General features: G+C 55.0%; 1 protein-coding gene across 7 annotated transcripts in view; it reads right to left on the bottom strand.

The window, feature by feature from the left end:
- Positions 1-21,278, bottom strand: part of BAIAP2 (BAR/IMD domain containing adaptor protein 2) — a 70,750-nt gene that overhangs the window by 41,748 nt on the left and 7,724 nt on the right. For all 7 annotated transcript variants that reach the window (XM_066237739.1, XM_066237735.1, XM_066237741.1 and 4 more), the window contains exons 2-3: positions 14,493-14,568; positions 10,420-10,506 (exon numbers count right to left, since the gene is read on the bottom strand). In XM_066237739.1, coding sequence (XP_066093836.1) covers positions 10,420-10,506; positions 14,493-14,568 — 163 coding nt within the window. The remainder of the gene's footprint in view (positions 1-10,419; positions 10,507-14,492; positions 14,569-21,278) is intronic.

The following is a 21,278-nucleotide window of genomic DNA, read 5'->3' as shown; positions in this document are numbered from 1 at the left end:
TGTCCACAGCTCGCACCCAAGAGTTAACATGGGAAAAACTAGCAACCCCGGCACAGACTGTGACCAGGCCAGGCCCGTTCTTGAGTAGCTGTGCTGGTGGGATCTGGAGTGAGGGACGTGTGCACCACCCCACCCCATGTATGCCGATGGAGGCAGGACAGAGGAGTAGCAGGTGATGTCAGGAATGCCTGGGGGAGTAGTGATTGGCACAGACGAGAGAAGGCAGCATGACCTGCTCTGAGCCTAGCTGGTGACAGGCACCTGGAGTTCTTCACACTCTGCTCTTTGCCCAATTTAAAGTGCCCCAGCCCTGGCTGCAGGGCTTGGTTGGTTAGAGCGTTGTCAGGGTACAGAGAGGTTGCAGGTTCAATCCCCCGTCAGGATACACACCGACACAGATCAATGTTTCTCCTCCTCTCTCAAATCAATACAAAATTTAAAAGTAAGTGAAACAAAACATATTTCTAATACTTAAAGCTTACATTAGCAGAAGAGCCTGGAGGGCACATGCCACTGCTGGCCGCAACCAGCACTGGGGGATAGATGCCAACACGCAGCTGTGCGTGGAGAACATCTGCTGAGCCATGAACCACTGCTCTCCTTTAGGGTGAAGAACAAGGGACCCCACACCCGACCCCCAATGCCACATCAGAACATTCTGGAAATATCCTTGGCTCTGCGCTGTGCCCCCAACAGGCTGGTGGTATTTTTGATGGCCTATGGTCTGGAGGACTGGAGAGGTTAGGACACCCCTGCCACCCTCTATCCTTCAGTGTCCATGCCAGGCCCTTGCCCGCCAGCACAGCCCAAAAGCCTGAGACAGAGAGGGCCACAGAGCGGACTCCTTGTCTATCAGCTCAAGGCACAGGCCCTGCAGGGCACCTGGACAAGGAAGCAGTTCTAGTCAGCCTCCCTACAACCACCAACCCTTTCCTTGGCCTTGGGGCAAACGTGCATCCACACACAGCAGGGACAGGTCCGGAGCACGGGGCCTGAGCTGCCAGCTCAAGTGAGGACGAGAAGCAGCTGTGGCCCCAGCACACAGATGAGAGGCAGCCCACTCTGTAATTAGCCCATTGGGCTGAAGCAGCACCAGGTGGGTAGGCCTCAACACAGACCCCAGCGGGGATCAGGTCTGGGGCTGAGCTCACGTGCTGACAGGTGCTGGCAGGTGCTAGAAGGGGATTAGGAGGGATGTGGAAGGTTCTGGAGCTTGGAACTCAGGCAGTCCTGCACTCCTGACTAAGCAGCCTGCACATCAAAGTGTACCATGAGCGCCTGCCATGGCAGAGCTGTCCACCATGGAGAACGAGTCCAAGGGAAGAAGAAAGGAGCTCTCTGTGAGGCTGAGAGTGCAGCTGCCAAAGGGACCAAAGGCAGCAAGCCACTGGCTGCTCCACAGGAGGGGCAAAGGGTAGCCCCGCCGCTGCTCATAGCTCTGACGACTCTGGCTTCGACCTCCATAGGGAAGTACACACTGGAATCTCTCTACTCTGCAATGCAGGGCTCCCTCTGAGTAGCTCACATCTGGCTAGCGTGGGGGGAACGGGGTCTGTGGGGAAGCGGGTGGGGCACGGGGTCCTCACAGGGGCTGGGCCAGGGTCAGCGTGCCCCTACCGCCCTCACAGCTTCCAGTCCAGAGAGCAGAGCAGGAGTTGCCTGGAAAGGAAAGAGGCAGGAAGGGCCAGAGGCCAGAAAGGGGGGCAGGGTCAGAACAGGAAAACAGGGCCAACGCGGAGTGGGCAGGGTCCCTGGTCCCACAGCCACTGGGGCTACACCCAGAGGGGTCCAGGCAGGGTGCCTGCAGTGACGGAGTGGATGGGCCCCGCTTTGCTAGGTGCTGAGATAGTCTGTAAAAACAATCTCTGGTCAGCAGGGCCTGGGCCAGCTTAGGACATGGTCAAGGTGAGCAGAGTGCCCGATGCTGTGCTGCCCCAATCCCTGGGCAGAGATCCACTTACCAGGAGCCACCCCAGGATCACTCCTTGAGGGCCTGTGTCACCCCCAGAGGAGAAAGTGACCAGCAATGTGCAGCTTCCAGGCCAGCAAAAGGAAGGGCAGGCGGAAACCCAGCCCCACAGGGACAAAACAGAGGAAGGACAGTTCTGGGGGACACAGGTCACAGCATGAAGAGGTTCCGTGTGTCCGAAAGACGCATCTGCAGGTGTATACTGTATGCACTCGTTAACACGGCCTGAAAACAGGTGAGGAAACTGCCCAGAGAAGTGAGGAGTAAGGACTCCTTTCACTCACCAAGGAGATGAAAGGACTGAAGATTTGCATACAGTTGGGAAGCCTGCCCCTTAGGGAACATGTTCTTTGCAAACATAACAGACATCAGATGGAACAGCTGTGGTGAATGTCTGAGATTCAGGTTCATGTGTGAACTGGCACAGGCCTCTGGGGATGGAGTGGGGTCTGACAGGCCTGAGGCAGGAGCTCAAACAAACGCCCCTGGATGCTGGCAGAGTTAATGGGACAAGGGAACTGAGGCATAGAGAGGAACACGTGTCCTAAGCCAGTGGCCTCGACACCTAAACCCCTGTGACACTATTCCACAAGGACAGTGGCCAGAGGCAGATTTAATAGCGGGCACACTGGGCACACGCTCTGGGCCCCGACTTCTGAGGGGCCCTGCAAAACCCCAACTTTATACTTTTTTCTAATGCCACCAAGTTTGATTTCCTATGTGCAACTTTAACATTAATAGTACATGGCCCTGGCCGGTTGGCTCAGTGGTAGAGCGTCGGCCTGGCGTGTGAGAATCCCGGGTTCGATTCCCGGCCAGGGCACACAGGAGAAGCGCCCATCTGGTTCTCCACCCCTCCCCCTCTCCTTCCTCTCTGTCTCTCTCTTCACCTCCCACAGCCTTGGCTCCACTGGAGCAGAGTTGCCCTGGGCGCTGAGGATGGCTCTGTGGCCTCTGCCTCAGGCGCTAGAATGGCTTTGATTGCGGCAGAGTGACGCCCCAGATGGGCAGAGCATCGCCCCCTGGTGGGCATGCCGGGTGAATCCCGGTTGTGCCATGTGGGAGTCTGTCTGACTGCCTCCCTGTTTCCAACTTCAGAAAAATACAAAAAACAAAACAACAAAAAAACATTAATAGTAAATAATGTTTTTCACTTATTTAAAAATATGGTTAACATGTATTTTTATTTTTCCTGTCTCTCTCTCTTTTTTTAAAGGGCTCAATATTTTTTTCTGTGCCCAGGGCCTCAACCAACCTTAATCCACCTCTCACAGAGGCCAAGACGCAGCACTGAAGCCCAAGCCCCGTCACACTCCGGCCAAGAGCAGAGGACCCAGGATCTGAAATTCCCTCAAGGGCCTCAGGTGGGAACAGAGGCCAGCAGCTCAGAAGGAATGAGGACGTGGCCTTCCTTGTGGTCACTGTGGGGCAGGTCCAGGTTCCTTGGGCACTCTGGCAGCTAGGACACTCCGAGTTACAGCACAGTGACAACAACCCATCCCGTTGGTGACCAAGATGTGGTTCGGCTTGGATTTCCCCCCTCCCAGGCCCAGGCTGGCCAGAGTGCTGCCCTTTGCTGGGGCAGAGGCTGCGGGGCAGGGCTCACTGAGCAGCAGGTGATGCGGGCACAAAGAGAAGGTGTGGGCTGAGCTTGCTCAGACAGGAGCATTCTGAAATCTCACAGGTCTGGCGCGAGGTCATCCCTCAATCGTGTCCTCTAGGATAAAGAGCCCTGGCACCACAGTGGAGGTGGCCTTGTAGGTGGCACCAGCCCTGGGGCAGTCCATGACACATGCAGATCCTCAGGAAGCCACCCTGCAGCAGGACTGAGCCGCATGGTCCTTGGGCCAGTTCCTTCAGAGCAGCACAACCCAGCTGCTGACGGAGGGGAGGGCAGAAACACCCTGTTCCACCTGAGTTCACAGAACAGTCTTCAGCAGCAAGAGCACATACTCCCTTCTGGTGCCTACACGGCTGATCCTGATGCTGAGCGCACACACCCATTTCCCCGTGGCCCGACCCCAATTCTGCCCCTTGCAGCCTTACCACCTCCTCCACTCCAGACTTTCCCCTATCTGTCCAATGCCTCACTTTGGTCCACCTTGCACTATTGGGCACATTCCTTGCTCCTGTCCTGGTTTTTCCTGTTGGCCCTTCTGTCCTTCCTAGCCTTGTGTCTGGCTACCCCTCCTGCAGCCCCAGAGGCTGCTGCATACCACACCCACCAGCCTGGCACTGGGGGTGCTTTGACTTCAGTGCCCAACCCTATGACCCTCACCCACACACACAGGCACAGCCCCTGGAAATTTCCCAATACCCGCCAAAGGCAAAGATTGCAAAAGCTTCCAGGAGGGAAAATGACAAAACTCACACACACACAAAAAGCCAGCATCAAAATAACACTGAAGCCTAACCAGGCAGTGGTGGCACAGTGGACAGAGCGTCGGACTGGGATGCGGAAGGACCCAGGTTCGAGACCCCGAGGTTGCCAGCTTGAGCGCGGGCTCATCTGGCTTGAGCAAAAGCTCACCAGCTTGAGCCCAAGGTCGCTGGCTCGAGCAAGGGGTTACTCGGTCTGCTGAAGGCCCACAGTCAAGGCACATATAAGAAAGCAATCAATGAACAACTAAGGTGTTGCAATGAAAAACTAATGATTGATGCGTCCCATCTCTCCGTTCCTGTCTGTCTGTCCCTATCTATTCCTCTCTCTGACTCTCTGTCTCTGTAAAAAATAAATAAAATAAAAATAAAAACAGCACTGAAGCTGGCAACCCTCAAGTCAGAGGAAGCAGAGGGAAGACCCTGGACCACCTGGAATGCTCAGCACTAGGTCAGCACTTCCATCTACCTGCTGAGGACCCATTAAAAGGAGGGATGGTCCCCAGATGAGGGAATAACAGGACCCAGAAAACATGGAGAAGGGAATTCCCAGGCCAGCCAAGGGGAAGCAGAGTAGGAGGGACTGCAGGAGGGCAGACTCCATGAGGAGGAGAAACAGCCCAGGCAGGGACACCGGGCAAGGAAAGTGCCCACCTGTTGGCCAAGGGTGTGGGGATAAGTGAACAACAGTATACCATGCACTTAGCAGATGAACAGTGAGGCAATGATTGACTCGAGATAAAAATAAAGTGTCTCTGGCTGGGTAGCTCAGTTAGTGTTGTCCCAGCACACCAAGGTTGTAAATTCAATCCCTGGTCACGGCACATACAAGAATCATCCAGTGAATGAACAAGTGGAACTACAGACTAATGTTTCTCTCTATGTTCTAAAATCAATAAATTTTTTTAAAACTTAGAAAAAGTCAAAATAGTATAAAAACCTGTGATCTGTACAGCTCAAAAAAAACCCCATCAACTGGACTCCATTAAAACGGAACATTTTTGTTCTATAAACACAGAAATGAAAGGCAAACCAGAATGAGAGGAAATATTGGTAAAACACAAATCTGAGCAGGCACATCTATCTAGAATACAGAGAATACTTACAGCCTGATAATCATATCCAGCCCAACAGAACACAGAGGGGAGATGTGGACACTCACCAAGGACCCAGCAAACAAATGACAGTGATGAGAGATGCCCAGCATTCAATGCACGAGACACGCAAACCTGGGAGTGCCCCCCTGGGAGCCACCCAGTGCTGCCAGGAGATGGTGTGAACACTGGGCATCCATCTGTGAGGGCCACACAGTCCAAAGGCTGACAGACAGCAGACACCAAAGCAGCCAGACCAAAATCATCATGTAGCTAAAACTGGCCAGAGTCAAAAAGGAGTACTGTCTACACCAGGGGTCCCCAAACTACGGCCCACGGGCCGCATGCGGCCCCGAGGCCATTTATCCGGCCCCCGCCATACTTCTGGAAGGGGCACCTCTTTCATTGGTGGTCAGTGAGAAGAGCACAGGATGTGGATGCATCCTGTGCTCCTGGAGTACTGTATGTGGCAGCGCCGCAAAGCACGGAGTTGTTCACGTACAGTACTATTTCCGGTGACACGGGATACACGCGTCACAGCTCCGGAAGCACGTCATATCACTTGTTATGGCTAGCAGTGACAAATATGGAACTGGACATTGATCATCTCATTAGCCAAAAGCAGGCCCATAGTTCCCATTGAAATACTGGTCAGTTTGTTGATTTAAATTTACTTGTTCATTATTTTAAATATTGTATTTGTTCCCGTTTTGTTTTCTTACTTTAAAATATGTGCAGTGTGCATAGGGATTTGTTCATAGTCCGGTCCTCCAACGGTCTGAGGGACAGTGAACTGGCCCCCTGTGTAAAAAGTTACACCATGCAATGTCATTTACATCAACACCAGCAAATGCACACTGACCCTGGGTGGAAAGTACACAGGTGGTGCACTGCATGGGTGCATGGGTGCATGGGAGCATGGGAGAGGGAGGCAGGGGGGTTCCCTGGGGGGCCTAGAAACTTGGGGATGATGGAGCTGCTTGCTGTCACCAGAGGTGGGCACTGTGCCTAATTCACCAAACTGTCCACAATGACAATGCAATGAATCTGTGAACATAGCAGTCACAGTCCACTGAGCATTGGCAGTGACAGGGCTTCTGCCATTGTCACGTGAACACTGGACAACTGACCCTTGAACAACATGCGGGGAGGGGCCTTACCCCTTACAATCAGAAATCCACATATAACCCTGACTCCCCAAAACATAGTTGTCCCTGGGTATCTGGGGGGAACTAACTCTAGGATCCTCCTGCAGATACCAAAACCCATGCATGCTCAAGTTCCTGCATGATGAAGCCACTAGCCTTCCACATCTATGGACTCCCATCCATGGACTGACAACAGTACAGGTGTTTATTTTTAAAAATCTGCATGTACTGACCTGTGGTGGCACAGTGGATTAAGCGTGGACCTAGAACGCTGAGGTTGCCGGTTCAAAACCCGGGCTTGCCTGGTCAAGGCACATATGGGAATTGATGATTCCTGCTCCTCCCCCCTTCTCTCTCTCTGTCTGCTCTAAAAATGAATTTTAAAAAATAATTAAAAAGAGGCCTGACCTGTGGTGGCGCAGTGGATAAAGCGTCGACCTGGAAATGCTGAGGTTGCCGGTTCAAAACCCTGGGCTTGCCTGGTCAAGGCACATATGGGAGTTGATGCTTCCAGCTCCTCCCCCCTTCTTTCTCTCTGTCTCTCTCTCCTCTCTCTCTTTCTCTCTCTCTCTCTCTCCTCTCTAAAACTGAATAAAATAAAAATTAAAAAAAATTAAAAAAATACTTGTATTACTTAAAAAATAATAATAATAATTAAAAAGAAATCTGCATGTAATTGGCCCATGTGGTCCAACCTTGCATTGTTAGAGGATCAACTGTACCGTGATTTAAGCAAAAGTTGTAATCATTATACTGAGTGGGGCAAGCGAACACTATAAAAATGCTAATTCTACATTTCTATAGCAAAAACACATCAGATAATGTGTAAAATTGAAAGAAAAAAGGGATAAACCGCTCTTCCAGACGTGTGGAAGCAAACAGCCAGACGATGCCACACAGAGCAGAAGGCCCCTGCTGCCGAGAAGGGGTCTTGGGGATGAGGTCGGGGAGGGGGCACAGGAGCTGGCATACCTTTAGACCGGGGATGTGTGAGCTTTAATAAAAATTCAACTCCCAAGCATGTGACCTAGGTGTGCAGGGAAACAGATGTCCACATAATTCCTATGCCAACTCCTCACAGTAGCACTATTTAGTCAAAGGTGGAAACAACTCAAGTGTCTGTCAGCTGGGGAAAGGACAAACAAAACACGGTCTGCACAGTACAACGTTCAGCCATAACAAGTAATGAAGCACTGACACGTGCACAACAGGAAGCCTTGCAAGCACGGTGTCAGCCGCCATCCAGCACGGGTTGCTGCAGGACTCATCACATGACGTGCCAGAGCAGGCCAACCACAGCTTACGGGATGGGCACTGCTGGTGGGATGCTGCGTGTTCTGGGACCAGACACTGGGGATGGTGCATGCTGTGGCTGTGCTAGGAACCACAGAGCAGCACACTTCCATGGGTGAGCTATTATATGTCATGTGAGTTACATCTCAATAAAGCCACTGGCAGAAGAAAAGTTTAGTCCCCACAGCTGGGCTGCTGTGACCTAAGCTGTGCTTACTGATCTCTGCCCCTGGTTCCTGATGGAACTCCTGAGTCCCTTGGGTAAGAGGCATGTCTTTTGTTCTACTGGGAGGACTCTGGGTGGCTCCTGGTGGGGCTGGTCACCAGATAGACCAAGCCATGCTTGGAAACTGGAACTTTCAGCCCTATTCCATCTCCAGGGAGAGCACAGGGGCTGGACATGGAGCAAATACTTGATCATGCTGATGTGAGGAAGCCCCAGACCTGGGCTTAGGAAGCACCAGGTCCCTACCTCCACGAGGAAGAAGCTCCAGGGTCTGGGAACCCCCCAGGCCCACACTGTTGACCTTTATAGACTCACAGTGTCCTTTATAATGAACTGGTAAACCTGGGTGTTCCCCTCAGCTCTGAAGCCATTCTGGTACATCATCAAACCTGAAGTATAGGTTCTTGAAACCCCCAATTTGCAGCCAAATAGGACAGGGCTTGGTGACCGGGACCCACTGCTTGCAACAGGCCTCTGCCTGGGGGGCAGCTATGTGAGGCAGACAATGTCAAACTTCAGTCACCAGGGGCCAGCTGGGGGCTGAGAACTGGAGAACCTGCTGTCATAGGAAGCCCCCATGTTCAGTGTCAGCAACTTGGAGTCAAGGGGACAGGGTCATCCCTCAGTGGCCTCTCTGGGCTACTTCTGTAGATGCATACAGTTGGACTCCTATTTGGTGATGGACCCCACACACCAAATAAGCCCAGGAGAGACTTCAAAACCCACTGCAAATCAGAGGCCAAATGAGACCCAGCACAGGGAAGGGACACTGCATCCTCCTCATCCTGCTGCAAGGCCCAGGCCCCATGCTCACACCAGGCACAAGGCTGACATCCTGCCCCCCAGGCTTACTGTAGCAACAACCACCATGGACTATGCCAGCAGGAAACTCTGGAATCTCACTGCTGTTTCAGACTTGCCAGCCTGACCATGGGTCCAGTTTTCTCGAGAGCAGAGACTGGCCAGCCTGTGTGTGAAGCCTATCCCTAGTCACGCACCCTGTCTGGGCACGCCCCTACTAGGCCTCCTGCACATTACACTTTTCGCCCCTCCAGCCCAGACAGGTCCCACCATATGTCTATCAATAGAACAGCTGTGGCCCTGGCCGGTTGGCTCAGTGGTAGAGCGTCGGCCTGGTGTGCAGGAGTCCCGGGTTTGATTCCCGGCCAGGGCACACAAGAGAAGCGCCCATCTGCTTCTCCACCCCTCCCCCTCTCCTTCCTCTCTGTCTCTCTGTTCCCCTCCCGCAGCCAAGGCTCCATTGGAGCAAAGATGGCCAGGGCGCTGAGGATGGCTCTGTGGCCTCTGCCTCAGGCGCTAGAATGACTGGTTGCAACAGAGCAACACCCCAGATGGGCAGAGCATCGCCCCCTGGTGGGCGTGCCGGGTGGATCCCGGTCGGGCGCATGCGGGAGTCTGACTGCCTCCCCATTTCCAGCTTCGGAAAAATGTGGGAAAAAAAAAATAGAACAGATATGCATTCATGCTAGTGCCACAGAAACCTGCATGCCACCATGGCTCTGCCAGGCTGGTGGCTACAGGACACACAGCATATACCCGGCAGCCTGCCAGGAACAAGCTGGGCCTCTGTGTCTCCAAACAGGGGCATGGCAGAGCCACTGCAAACCTCACAGAGCACAGACCTCACTTCTGGTGGGCCACGGTGAAAACGGAGAGGGGCGGAGAGAGTGAGACGGCATCTGTGCCCCAGGCCTCTGCCTGAAGCCACTGGGGCGAGATGGAGGCTGCCCCAGACCTGGCGGCTCAGTGGAGCCAGGACGCTCGTATTATGCTGTGTACCCAATTATACAAGCAACATGAGCTTGTCACAGAAAAGGTCTAAGGAAAAAAGCAGTCGTCTTGGGGACCCGTCTTCATCTGGGACTCTGCCACGTGCCACGGGATGTGCACTTCCCGACGTAAGCCCACCCAGCCTGTGGTCCGTACCCGTGTCACTTTCTTCTACACCAGAACCTCTCCCCGCGCTACTCAGTGCCGGCGTCTGAGTCCACTTGTTACACGGCTCCTGTGTTAGCCCTTTAAGTTCTGCTGGGACTGCCCACACCCACACATCTGTGTCCCCACCCCCACCAGCAGGCCAGCTGTGTGAGCTCCCACACACCCAGGCTGCCGGTGACCACTTTCACCGGGGCACGCACCTCAGAGCCCTCGCTAGCTCTGAGGGTACGATTGTTTTAGAAAATTGTTCCTTGTCTGACAGGAAACACTTGATCCCACTTCAAAGACCAGACACAGGATGGGACCCCAGACTCGCCCAGGCACATCCAACGACATCAGGGAGGGTCTTACCAAGTTCTTTGGAGCCCTGGCTCTCACTGGCCAGCTCGCCCATCTTCACAAGGGCGTCGAAATAACCTTTGGCAGCATAGGTCACACCTGGAAGGAGAGAGAAGGAGGTTAATTCCCTCTGGGACGGGGCAGACCTGCAGTGCATGGCCCCCATGTGGCCAGAGACAAGAAACCTGCAGTCTGGCCACACCTGCTCCTCTGGCTGTCCTCCTCTTTTGCCTGCACTGGAAGCTCCTTCCCTTGTGGAGACACAGTGTGTGTTTAGGTGCAGGAGCCGTGATGGGGGGGCTGCATGTGCCTCATGAGACAAAGATGACTGGGGACAAACCTGCACAACAGCCAGCAGGAAGCCAGTTACTCAAAGGTCCTGCAAACTGGGAGAGAGCTCTGTCCTACAATCCTGTCCTTGGTCTGGGAACCATGTTTGTAGCTGGAAGTGAATCAGCTGCTCAAAGCTGAAGTCACCACTGCGGTGAGGGGAGATGGGGGGACCTCACAAGTGAACCTGATTCCACATGGCTCAGGGCTGCTGCCTGGTGGAACTTCCTCCTGGGGCATGGTGACGCTGGGAGACCCTGGGTGTGCCCTTCGGTTCACCCGGGCTGAAGGAGCCATGCCAGCAGTACAGTATACTTTCCGACCTGCTTTCCACAGAACCCAGTCAGAGGCCTATCCCTGGGCACCTGACCAAATGTTGTTTAGGTGGTTTCCAATCAGACACATGCTATTTGCTCTGCAGCCTAGAGGCGTATATGGACTCCGTGTCCCAGTGGCTGATGTGGAGGTGGGGGTTCCTTAAAACCAATGAAAAACGGCCAAACTTGGCAGATGTCCTGCCTGGGAAGGTCGAGTGCAGTGAGGTAACGGGAGGGATGGGGCAGCTGGGCTCCGCTCTGGGACAGGCAGCGAAACAGGCAGAGGGAGGAAGCTCCAACTCTCCACACACAGGCACCCTGGACAGCCTCAGGGGGGCAGGGGCGCAGAGATGGAAAGACCTGGAAGGAAACTTGTGCTTCACATTAAAGAGCTGGGTGCAGGCCCTGGCCGGTTGGCTCAATGGTAGAGCGTCGGCCTGGCGTGCAGGAGTCCTGGATTCGATTCCTGGCCAGGGCACACAGGAGAAGCGCCTATCTGCTTCTCCACCCCTCCCCCTCTCCTTCCTCTCTGTCTCTCTGTTCCCCTCCCGCAGCCAAGGCTCCATTGGAGCAAAGATGGCCAGGGTGCTGAGGATGGCTCTATGGCCTCTTCCTCAGGTGCTAGAATGGCTCTGGTCGCAACAGAGCGACGCCCCAGATGGGCAGAGCATCGCCCCTGGTGGGCGTGCCGGGTGGATCCCGGTAAGGCGCATGCGGGAGTCTGTCTGACTGCCTCCCTGTTTCCAACTTTGGAAAAATACCAAAAAAAAAAAAAAAAGAGCTGGGTGCACAGGCAGGAAACATGGCTGTGCCTTGACCAGGATGCAGCGCACCTAGGAACAAGGTCACGTCATCCCACTGGGAAGCCCCAGGCCTCAGACATGCCCCACAGATGATGGCTCTCAAAAAAGGAAACCAGTCTGTACCATCTAGCCCTCTCCATTCCTACTCTGTGTGCACAAGGAAAACCAGGCCCAGCCAGGTGGACACGAGAAGCTGGCCTGCTCCACAGGCAGGGTGAGCTAGAGACGGTGGGCCCTGCGGGCCTGACCCTCCCCCAGCCCTGCCCTGCAAGCTCCTGTAGGGGAAGGAATCTGACTCAGGATTCTGCCCTCAACTCCTGGCGGGACAGAGGCCACTACTGTACCCTGGGATCTGCCACTGTCATTAAGACCCTATGGGCTGGGGCCCTGGCAGGTAACTCAGTTGGTTTTTAGAATGTCATGTTGATACACCAAGGTTGTAGGTTCAATCCCTGGTCAGGGCACAAACAAGAACCAACTAATAAATGCGTAAATGGGACAAAAAATCAGTGCTTCTCTCTTTTCCTCCCTTTTTCTAAAATAAATACATTGAAACAGAGACCTTGCAGGTTGGGTCAGAGCTCCAGGAAGGACAGCTTCTCCTGACGTCTAAGGGGAAAGGCCCTGTGGGTAGGGGCAGGAGGGCAGAAAGGGAGGAGGAGGAGGAGCCTCCATGCTTCTCTGGCCTTGCAGGACCCTGGGGCACTCAGAGCTGCAGAGCAGGGGCAGCTCATAGGACCAGGGGCAGCCAGGTTTGTGTGTCCACACCATCGACCCCCACAGTGGGGACAGAAGGTGCCATCTTTCTGCACTTGGGTACAGTCTCTTGGACAGTTCTCTGCTGTCAAGCAGTCACCCTGCAATGGCAGTCCCTTCCGAGGGAGGGCCAAGGTCATGGCAGAGAGCTGGGCACAGGGCCACCTGATGAGACTGGTGCAGGACAGGAGGCCCCCTCTCCCCCCATGTGTGGTAAGAAGCTAGATACCCTCACCTAGACACCACTGCCCAGGGACAGGAGGGCTCTGCGAATTGCTCTGTCCCCAGGTGACCAGGCAATTAAGAACAAGAGTTGACAGCTTAGCATGACCAGGCGGTGGCGCAGTGGATAGAGCATCAGACTGGGATGCAGAGGACCCAGGTTTGAAACCCTGAGGTTACTGGCATGAGCATGGGCTCACCAGCTTGAGTGTGGGGTTGCTGGCTTGAGCCCAAGATCACTGGCATGAGCAAGGGGTCACTGACTCTGCTGTAGCCACCCCCCACCCCCCCCCCGCCCCAGGTCAAGGCATGTGTGAAAACGCAATCAATGAACAACTAAGGAGCTGCAATGAAGAATTGATCTTCTTATCTCTCTTACTTCCTGCCTGTCTGTCCCTATCTGTCCCTCTTTCTGTCTCTGTCACATACACACAAATAAAGAAGAGTCGAGGCCTGACCTGTGGTGGCGCAGTGGATAAAGCGTCAACCTGGAAATGCTGAGGTCGCCGGTTCGAAACCCTGGGCTTGCCTGGTCAAGGCACATATGGGAGTTGATGCTTCCAGCTCCTCCCCCCTGTCTCTCTCTCCTCTCTCTCTCTCTCTGTCTCTCTCTCTCTCCTCTCTAAAAATGAATAAGTAAGGCCCTGGCCGGTTGGCTCAGTGGTAGAGCGTCGGCCTGGTGTGCAGAAGTCCCGGGTTCGATTCCCGGCCAGGGCACACAGGAGAAGCGCCCATCTGCTTCTCCACCCCTCCTCCTCTCCTTCCTCTCTGTCTCTCTCTTCCCCTCCTGCAGCCAAGGCTCCATTGGAGCAAAGATGGCCTGGGCGCAGGGGATGGCTCCTTGGCCTCTGCCCCAGGTGCTAGAGTGGCTCTGGTCGAGGCAGAGCGACGCCCCGGAGGGGCAGAGCATCGCCCCCTGGTGGGCAGAGTGTCGCCCCCTGGTGGGCGTGCCGGGTGGATCCCGGTCGGGTGCATGCGGGAGTCTGTCTGTCTCTCCCTGTTTCCAGCTTCAGAAAAATACAAAAAGAAAAAGAAAAAAAAATGAATAAATAAAATAAAAACTAAAAAAAAAAGAGTCAACAGCCTCTCCTCTCATCACCTTTAACCTAAAACCCCACCCAACAAAGTCCCCTGGGTGTGGAGGTCCCAAGAAGTCACAGAAAGGTCATAGCCCTTCCTGCCAAGCAAGGGTGGGGTAGCTTTGTCCACAGAGATGCTGTAGCCAGAGCAATACAGTCAAGAGTGTGGTGGGCACCAGCACTTGGTGCCCAAGAACATGGCCCAACTCAGCTGGCCCCACGCATACATCCATGGACCCTGATTGTGGGGAACCCACACCATGTTCCCTCCCTGAGCTGGACAGAGCGGGGTCTCAAGCTGCATCCCACTCCCCAGCACTCTCTGTGAACCACAGCAGGATCACTCGCCAAGGAGATGCTTCAGCCCCCATACCTGAAGCCACCGTGACTTCATCTGAGCCCAGACAGACATCACACTCCATCTGTCTTTAGGTGCCCCAGACAAAATCAGAATCCAGACTCTATGCGCTCGCCACAGTCACAAGACAAGCCTGAGGACATGGCCATGCCCGTGCAGGGACAGACTCAGCCTCAGGCCCCACGCACCGTCCCCTGGCCGCACATGGTCCCCACCTTACCTGCCAGGGCTTTCTCGTAATTCTTCCCCATGGCAATGAAGTTCCGCAGGCTGGGGTTGAACTGCTCCATGATGGTCTGGGAGAGAGGAGAGGGAGCAAGTCAGTAACCCGGGAGACAACCACAAGAACAAAGTGCAGGTGCACACCACCTCTCAGGGGCCACAGCCAGACTTCCTGAGTCCAAGCCCAGCTGTGCCCTTGAACAACACCCTTGGGCAAATAAGCTTTTCCCATCTGAGCGATGGGGACAAGAACGCAACCCGCTGCGGCAGATTTTGTGGCTACAGAAGTGACTATGTGCAGGGTTGGGGCAGTGCTACGAACACCAGGAGCTCAGAATACGGCTGTCAAGACACCAGACCCTGTCTGGCCAAGGGGGGCGGGGTGGAGTCTGCTGAGGAAGGCCTACTTGCCGGCCACACACAGACGCTCAGCGCCTGGCACCCTCTCCCACCGAAGTCTACATTCAACATGTCAATTACCAAACTGTATCTCTGATTAGTGCCCCACAGCCTGAATTGCAAATGCCAGGCTCCAATCTGTTTGCCTGATGCACTGAAGTCTCAGTGCCAACATTAGCAGTTCTTAGACTGAAAAAATTAGATTTTCACTCGAAGGCTAAATAAATGTTTTAATTACCAGGCATAAAAACAGGCACACACAGCCAGAGCCAAACACAAGTTCTCCCAGGGAATCTGAACCGACTGCCGACAGCCAACCCAAGCTGATGAGATGCAGAGAGAAAGTTCCAAAGAAACCATGTCTCATCTTTGGGGCCCCTGTTACAACGTGTCCAGTCTTTCCTGAGGATGAGAGTTAAGACACTGGATGAAGGGAGACTGTTAGGTCCTGTGTAGACTACAGAGGCCCCAGATCCTGTGTGAACAGAGGCCATGGTGCCCCTCCCTCCTAGCCCCAACCCGCTGCAGCCCTGGCTCCAGGTAACACCTTTCTGATCCCTGGTCCTCACCCTCAACCAGTGCAACCAGCTGTATGGATGCCCACATGGCAGTGGGATCTGGCTCCAGAAAACCCACTACCAGGCACACTCCTCCAACCACCCATCCTGAGTTTGGCCAGGAGTGACAGCAGAGAAGCACCAAGACCCATGGTCAGACGGGGTGCAGATCCATGTCCAAGCTGCCACCTGCTTGTGCCTGGAGCCAGGCCCCAGGCTTGCTAAGAGAGTGCCCACTGGGCTCTGCTATATGCGGAACCCAGGAAGGGAACATGAGCCTGAGTCCCCAGGGCAGGTGCACCTCAGCTCCCAGATGCACCTGCAGCATAACCACCAAGGCAGAGACACATGAGGAAACAGCAGTGATCCCAATGGGCAAGGCCCTGTCCCTGTCCCCACAGGGCTGACAGCTCCCATGGAGGTGGGGAAGGAAGTTCTCAGCTGAGATGGGGAAGCAGGGACCTGAGCATGCCTTGGGGAGAGTGAAGACACAGCCAGCAGGAGCAAGGCAAAGGCCGGGGCCAGGGCCCACAGGGGACGTCAAGGTTACAGTGTGACAATGTGCAATGTGAGGGGAGAGGCAGCGTGCAGTGATGGACAGAGTCTCCGCCTTGTAGAGAGCTGGGTGGTCTGACTACATTTTAGAAGGCTCCCTTCTGGCTTTGGGGTCCAGACTATAGCCAAGAACCTGGGCAGACACAGAGGACCTGTCGGAGCTGCTGAGTGACATAAGTGACAACTGGATTGGCAGAAACTACTCACGTGTCCTGAACACAATGGACCGCGATGTGGGGCAGAGGGTGCATGGTCACTGGTTTGGGGACAAAACATTGCAATGGGGAACCCAGAGTCTGGACACACCATGTTCAGGGAATGCAGACTCGGGGTGGAAACATCACGTAATGGGCAGGCAGGCATATGGAAGGGTTCTGAGACCAGGTTACCATATGGCTGGCGGAGCTCTGGGCCTTGCTGCCTTACCAGCCACAAGGACCTGTCAGGGCAGGGAAACCGCCAGGGCTGCATTTGCACCAATGGAAAGGGACAGAGCAAGACACGAGCCTCGTAAGGGCAGGTCCTGTCCTGAGGCTGATGTTCCAGTGTGCGTGCACATGAATGTGTGTGTGCGCAGAGTTCCAGCTTTGTTCTCTCTGTAATGACAGGCGTGGCTCTGAGACACTGTCCTAGAATGTGAGCATTTGAGGTCCAGCACTCACGAGACCCAGTGTGGTGGCTTCAGAACCTCAGCCCCCCACACCTGGGCAGCACCCACCCCAACTCTGGCCCCATGTGGAAAGAGAAGCACCACCAAGCTTGTCCTCTTAGCCACACATGAATATGCTGAGTGTTAGGGAAAAGAGGCCAGCAGCCGCGTGGGCCAACCAAGGAGGCCACTGTGGTGGCCTGCCCACACCTTCCCAATGACACATGGGGACAGCGCCAGGTTTCACTTCCTTACCTCAGTAGTTGAACTCACGCACCATGAATGTGGGAGCGAATGGGCAGGACGGGCACTGGGGTGCCAGTTAGGACTTCGGGGCAGGTCACAGCCCCCACTCTGCTAAGAAGGGGCAGGTGGCCAGGGCACCGGGCTTGGTCACTTTACAGGTAGGTGTCTTGGTCTCCCCTGGAAGCCGGTGCCCCGAGGGAGTTCCTCCTTCCCTGTGGAAACCTGGGATGGGGGCCACAGTGAATGATCACCTACCCGCCTCCATTTCTAGGTCCTTGGCAACTTCAGTGGCCCAGGAAGGGCTGATTCCCTCCAATTGGGGAAGGGGGTCCTCTCAGAGACTGAGTCCTTAGCTATTCTAGGGTTCATGCAGACACATATGGTGCCTGCCCCCCATTCCCCGAACTAGGCCCTGCAGCTGCCTACATGAACAGACAGGAACACTGTGAGCTCCCTGTCACCATGCGGAGGAGGGCCCCATGCGGAGGAGGGCCCCATGCTCTGGCACCACACTGCACTTTCTTGGAAATGATGCAACACTGTATTTCTTCAAGGACGCTTTGTTCAGAGAGAGCTGAGATCCAAACATGCAAACTCCCCCCCTGGCACAGGCACGTACCAGGGGCTGTTCACCTCTAGAAGGGGAAGGGATTATCTCTCTGTCACTGACACTGAAAGGCCAACACAAACGAAAGAAAGGCTGGGGGATACTCCCAGACCTGGCACAGAAGGGTGGCCCTCTGCACAGCCAGCCTTCAGCAGAAACCCAACAGACCATAGACCAGTCGTCACCCAGAGCCTCAAGGTGCTGGCCTCACGCCTGTCATGCAACTCAGGGGCTGTGGCCACAGGGTGCACAGAGGTGCTGCAGGACCCCACACTAGGGACCACACTCCCCAGGCCAGGACTGAATCGTACATGAGCCACCGACCAGCATATTCTTCACACGCTAACACCTGCACTGTGCAATATGAAACCCCCAAATCTGTTCCAGCCCTGCTACTGTGTGTGGCGATAGCTTCTGTTATCTTTGGTAGCTCTTGTGGGCAGGAACTGCATTTAGCACGGGCATCGTCTTCAGTCACCCACCGGTCACTCAACATTTATTTCAAAACAGCTCCCAGGTGCCCGTAGGTGCTGGGTACTGCAGGGCTCCTGAACACCCCCACAGCACACAGTCTCTTTTGGGTGAAGAGACACTAGGAAGTTCACAGTCGCCCTCTTGCCGGACATCACAAAGCTGATTCCCTGCTGCCCCTGGAGTCACAGGAACCCCAGGCCCTAACCACACCTACAGGGCCAAGCCACCCATCCTGCCCCTGGGACCCAGTTGTGTGTTTCTGCAGGAGCCAACGGGAGGGGCTGATCAGGGCACAGATGGCCATCAGTCCTCGGACCCCACATGCTGCAAGCCCTGCAAGGTCATTGGGCCCCTGGCCACTTCCTGGACAGTGACAGCCATTTTGATTTACTTGGGTCACGGGGCTGCCCAGATAGCGAGGACAAAGGGCCATGGGACACTTTGTCTCCAGTCTGGGGAAACGAGGAAGGAGCAGCACCGGGGCCTTGCTCCAGCATCTGGGCCAACTCGTGGACTAGGCACCCCCCAGCTCTGATTCCCACCAGTGGCCCCTATCCAGCAACTTCCTGGCAGAGCTGCTGCAAAGAGCAAAGTTTTTCCACCCGCAGAAGAAAAGGAAAGGGCTGTACCTTCTGCCTCCCTCCCCTTAGACCCTCACTCAGTGAGTGTGGTCTTTGCACGCCCATCCCCCAAACCCTCAACCAACCAGTCTGTGTGTCACTGCTCTGAGACAAAGATTAAGCCTGCCTGCTGGTTCCTGCTTCAGCCACAGGCCAGCTGTAAAGCTGGGCTCACCCTCCCAGTACACAGGTCCAGCCCTGTCCCGAAGTGCCGCCAGGGCTGGCAAGACAGGACCAGACGCCTGCTCCACGTCAGAACAGGGGTCAGGCTGAGGCAGGCTCCCTGCTTTGTGCCTCCTTTCCAGGAGGGCTGATCTTTGGCCACCTGGTCACTCGAGAGCAAGGCCAGGTGCCTGCCCCATCTTCTCACCCAGGACACATGACTCCCAGACTCCAAGGGTCCTGGTGCCCTGCTGCCCGAACCACCTCCCACTTCTGCTGTGATGGCAGGATAAGCAGGCACCAGCTTTAGGACAAGGGACCTGTGGTGCCACTATCTAGATGCTGCTAGAAGGTGGCAGCACCCTGCCCACCCCCAACAAGAACAGACTAGCTGGGGCTCTGGGTAAAGAGGAGTCTGTCCCCCTCTAACACCTGGGTATCTGTCCTGGGGACCTTCCTTAAAGGAATAAAATCAACTCTAGGAGTTTAGTGGATGCTAGGAGGGCTTCCTGGAGGAGGAAGGCTTTGAGCTGGATTTCATTTGGTCAGAGCCAGGGACAAACCAAGCGGGCTGATAATGCTTTACCAGCACCAGGCTCCCCTCCCCATACTCTGCCTGGGATTCCCCTGTGGGCCATGAACCCCTCACAGATCACAACTGCCTTTGGGCCACATGGACTTCGCCTTCCCAGTTCTCATGGCCTCAGCTTAACAGCTTCCAGTGGGGAGAAGAACCAGGGTGACACAAGTGCATGGGAGACCAAGCTGGCCACAGCCTCCAGAGGAGGATCTATGAAAAAGTACTTTGCAATGGGAATAAGCATTAGACACAGGTGCCTGGACTGTTCCAGAGCAGTGGGCTGAGTCCCTGCCCCCAAGGGAGATGGAGGAGGTGCCAGGGGGTGGTTGATATGCTGAATGCTGCTCCAGGGACCAAGGGTCGTCCTAGAAGGGCTATGGTCTTTCTTGGCCTCCTCAGCTTCCCAAGAAGCTGCCAACATAATAATATGACGTGTGCCTTTGCCACAGTGCCCTGAGTGACACCAGGGTGCACAGTGGCCTCCCCTCAGGAGGAGGCAAAGGGTGGGTACCCCTTCCTGTCACTATGCTTGGATGCCCTGGGAGAGCGGATAGCCTGAGTTGTGGGCTGAGGGACATCAGGACAAAGGACAAAACCTGGCCAACTCCCCCACTCCTAGCTCGAACACCAGGCCTTTCCGTGCTTGCCTCAGGTGGTGGACATAGGCTCACACATGGATGAGGAAGAAGCAGCCTGAGTTCCCGGGGCCCCCAGGTCCCCATCCCCAAACCCCTTCTGGTATTAGGAACTATCACTGACTCCTCAGGCCATGGACCACCCGCATCCCCACCCCCAGGGGCCTTAGACCGCCCACATCCCCACTCCCAGCTTTCTCTCAGGCCTGCAATCCTCAGGTGCTCCAGCCTGACATTTCCTGATCAAGGTCCAGGTCAGGGATGCCTCTAGCCAGCTCTTGCTGAGGGCACGGAGACAGGGCGCACCAGGCAGATGAGGTCTTTGCCATTGTAAGCCAGCCCCACAGGAACCGACAAACCCCATCAGACCAGAAGCCACTAGCAGCAGAGTCCAAACATGAGCTCCAGTGGCCTGGCCACTTCCTTACTGTCTGAGAGGCACGTCCTGCCCATCACAAGCTCAGTGGGTAGAGTTTCTTAATGGACTGCAAGCACTTTCCAACATGCAGGCCTGGGCCACATGCGCCCCTGACCACTCAGGCCTGCCCCAAAGATGTGCATTCTGTTCAGTGTCTATGGGAGGTACTATGCTGGCCCTCGCTCCTGCGGCAATTTGCCAGGTGAAATCACAGTGAGGGCCCTAGAAGGCGTGCTTCACGTTCTGAGGACTGCTGTCTGACAAGGTCTGAGGGGTCCCCTCAGGGCCTGAGATACCAGCGGCCTGGAAACAGGTCACTGCGATTTCAACAGTCAGCATTCAGATGACCCCCACACCATAGCATAGAGGGGGAGACAGCCCACTGGGTGTTTGGGGCTGGACCTGTCCCCTAAATTTTCATGTATTGAAGGGTAACCCCCAGGACCTCAGAAGGTGACTGTTTTGAAAAGAGGGTCTATACAGGCATAATCAAGTCAAGATGAGGTCACAGGGTGGCCCTCACCCCACACTACAGATGTCCCCTGAGAAAAGGCAGACGGGACACACACACAAGGGATGGCAGACTCGGGAAGTCAGCCAAGAAGGGAGGCCTCAGAACAAGAGCCCAGTCCACTCCTTGATCTTGAACTTCTGGCCTCCAGAATTCTGGCCTCACCTGGTCTGAGGTCCAGTGGCCCAAGCTGACCAAGACTCTGGGCCATTCCTTCTTGCAACACAGAGGCCTGATCCATAGTGCTATTCTTGTCACCGACAACAAAGCCCTGCCTGGTTACTGCTTGACCAACTGGTTAGAACATTCCAAAGCCCCTGACCTGTGCTCATCCCCAAGGCAGTTCTGACCCAAGTTTCACGGGCTGGGCT

The sequence above is a fragment of the Saccopteryx bilineata genome, chromosome 6 (assembly GCF_036850765.1).
Source record: "Saccopteryx bilineata isolate mSacBil1 chromosome 6, mSacBil1_pri_phased_curated, whole genome shotgun sequence".
Taxonomy (NCBI): Eukaryota; Metazoa; Chordata; class Mammalia; order Chiroptera; family Emballonuridae; genus Saccopteryx; species Saccopteryx bilineata.
Note: the sequence above shows the minus strand (reverse complement) of the source record. Positions and strands in the feature narration are given on the sequence as shown.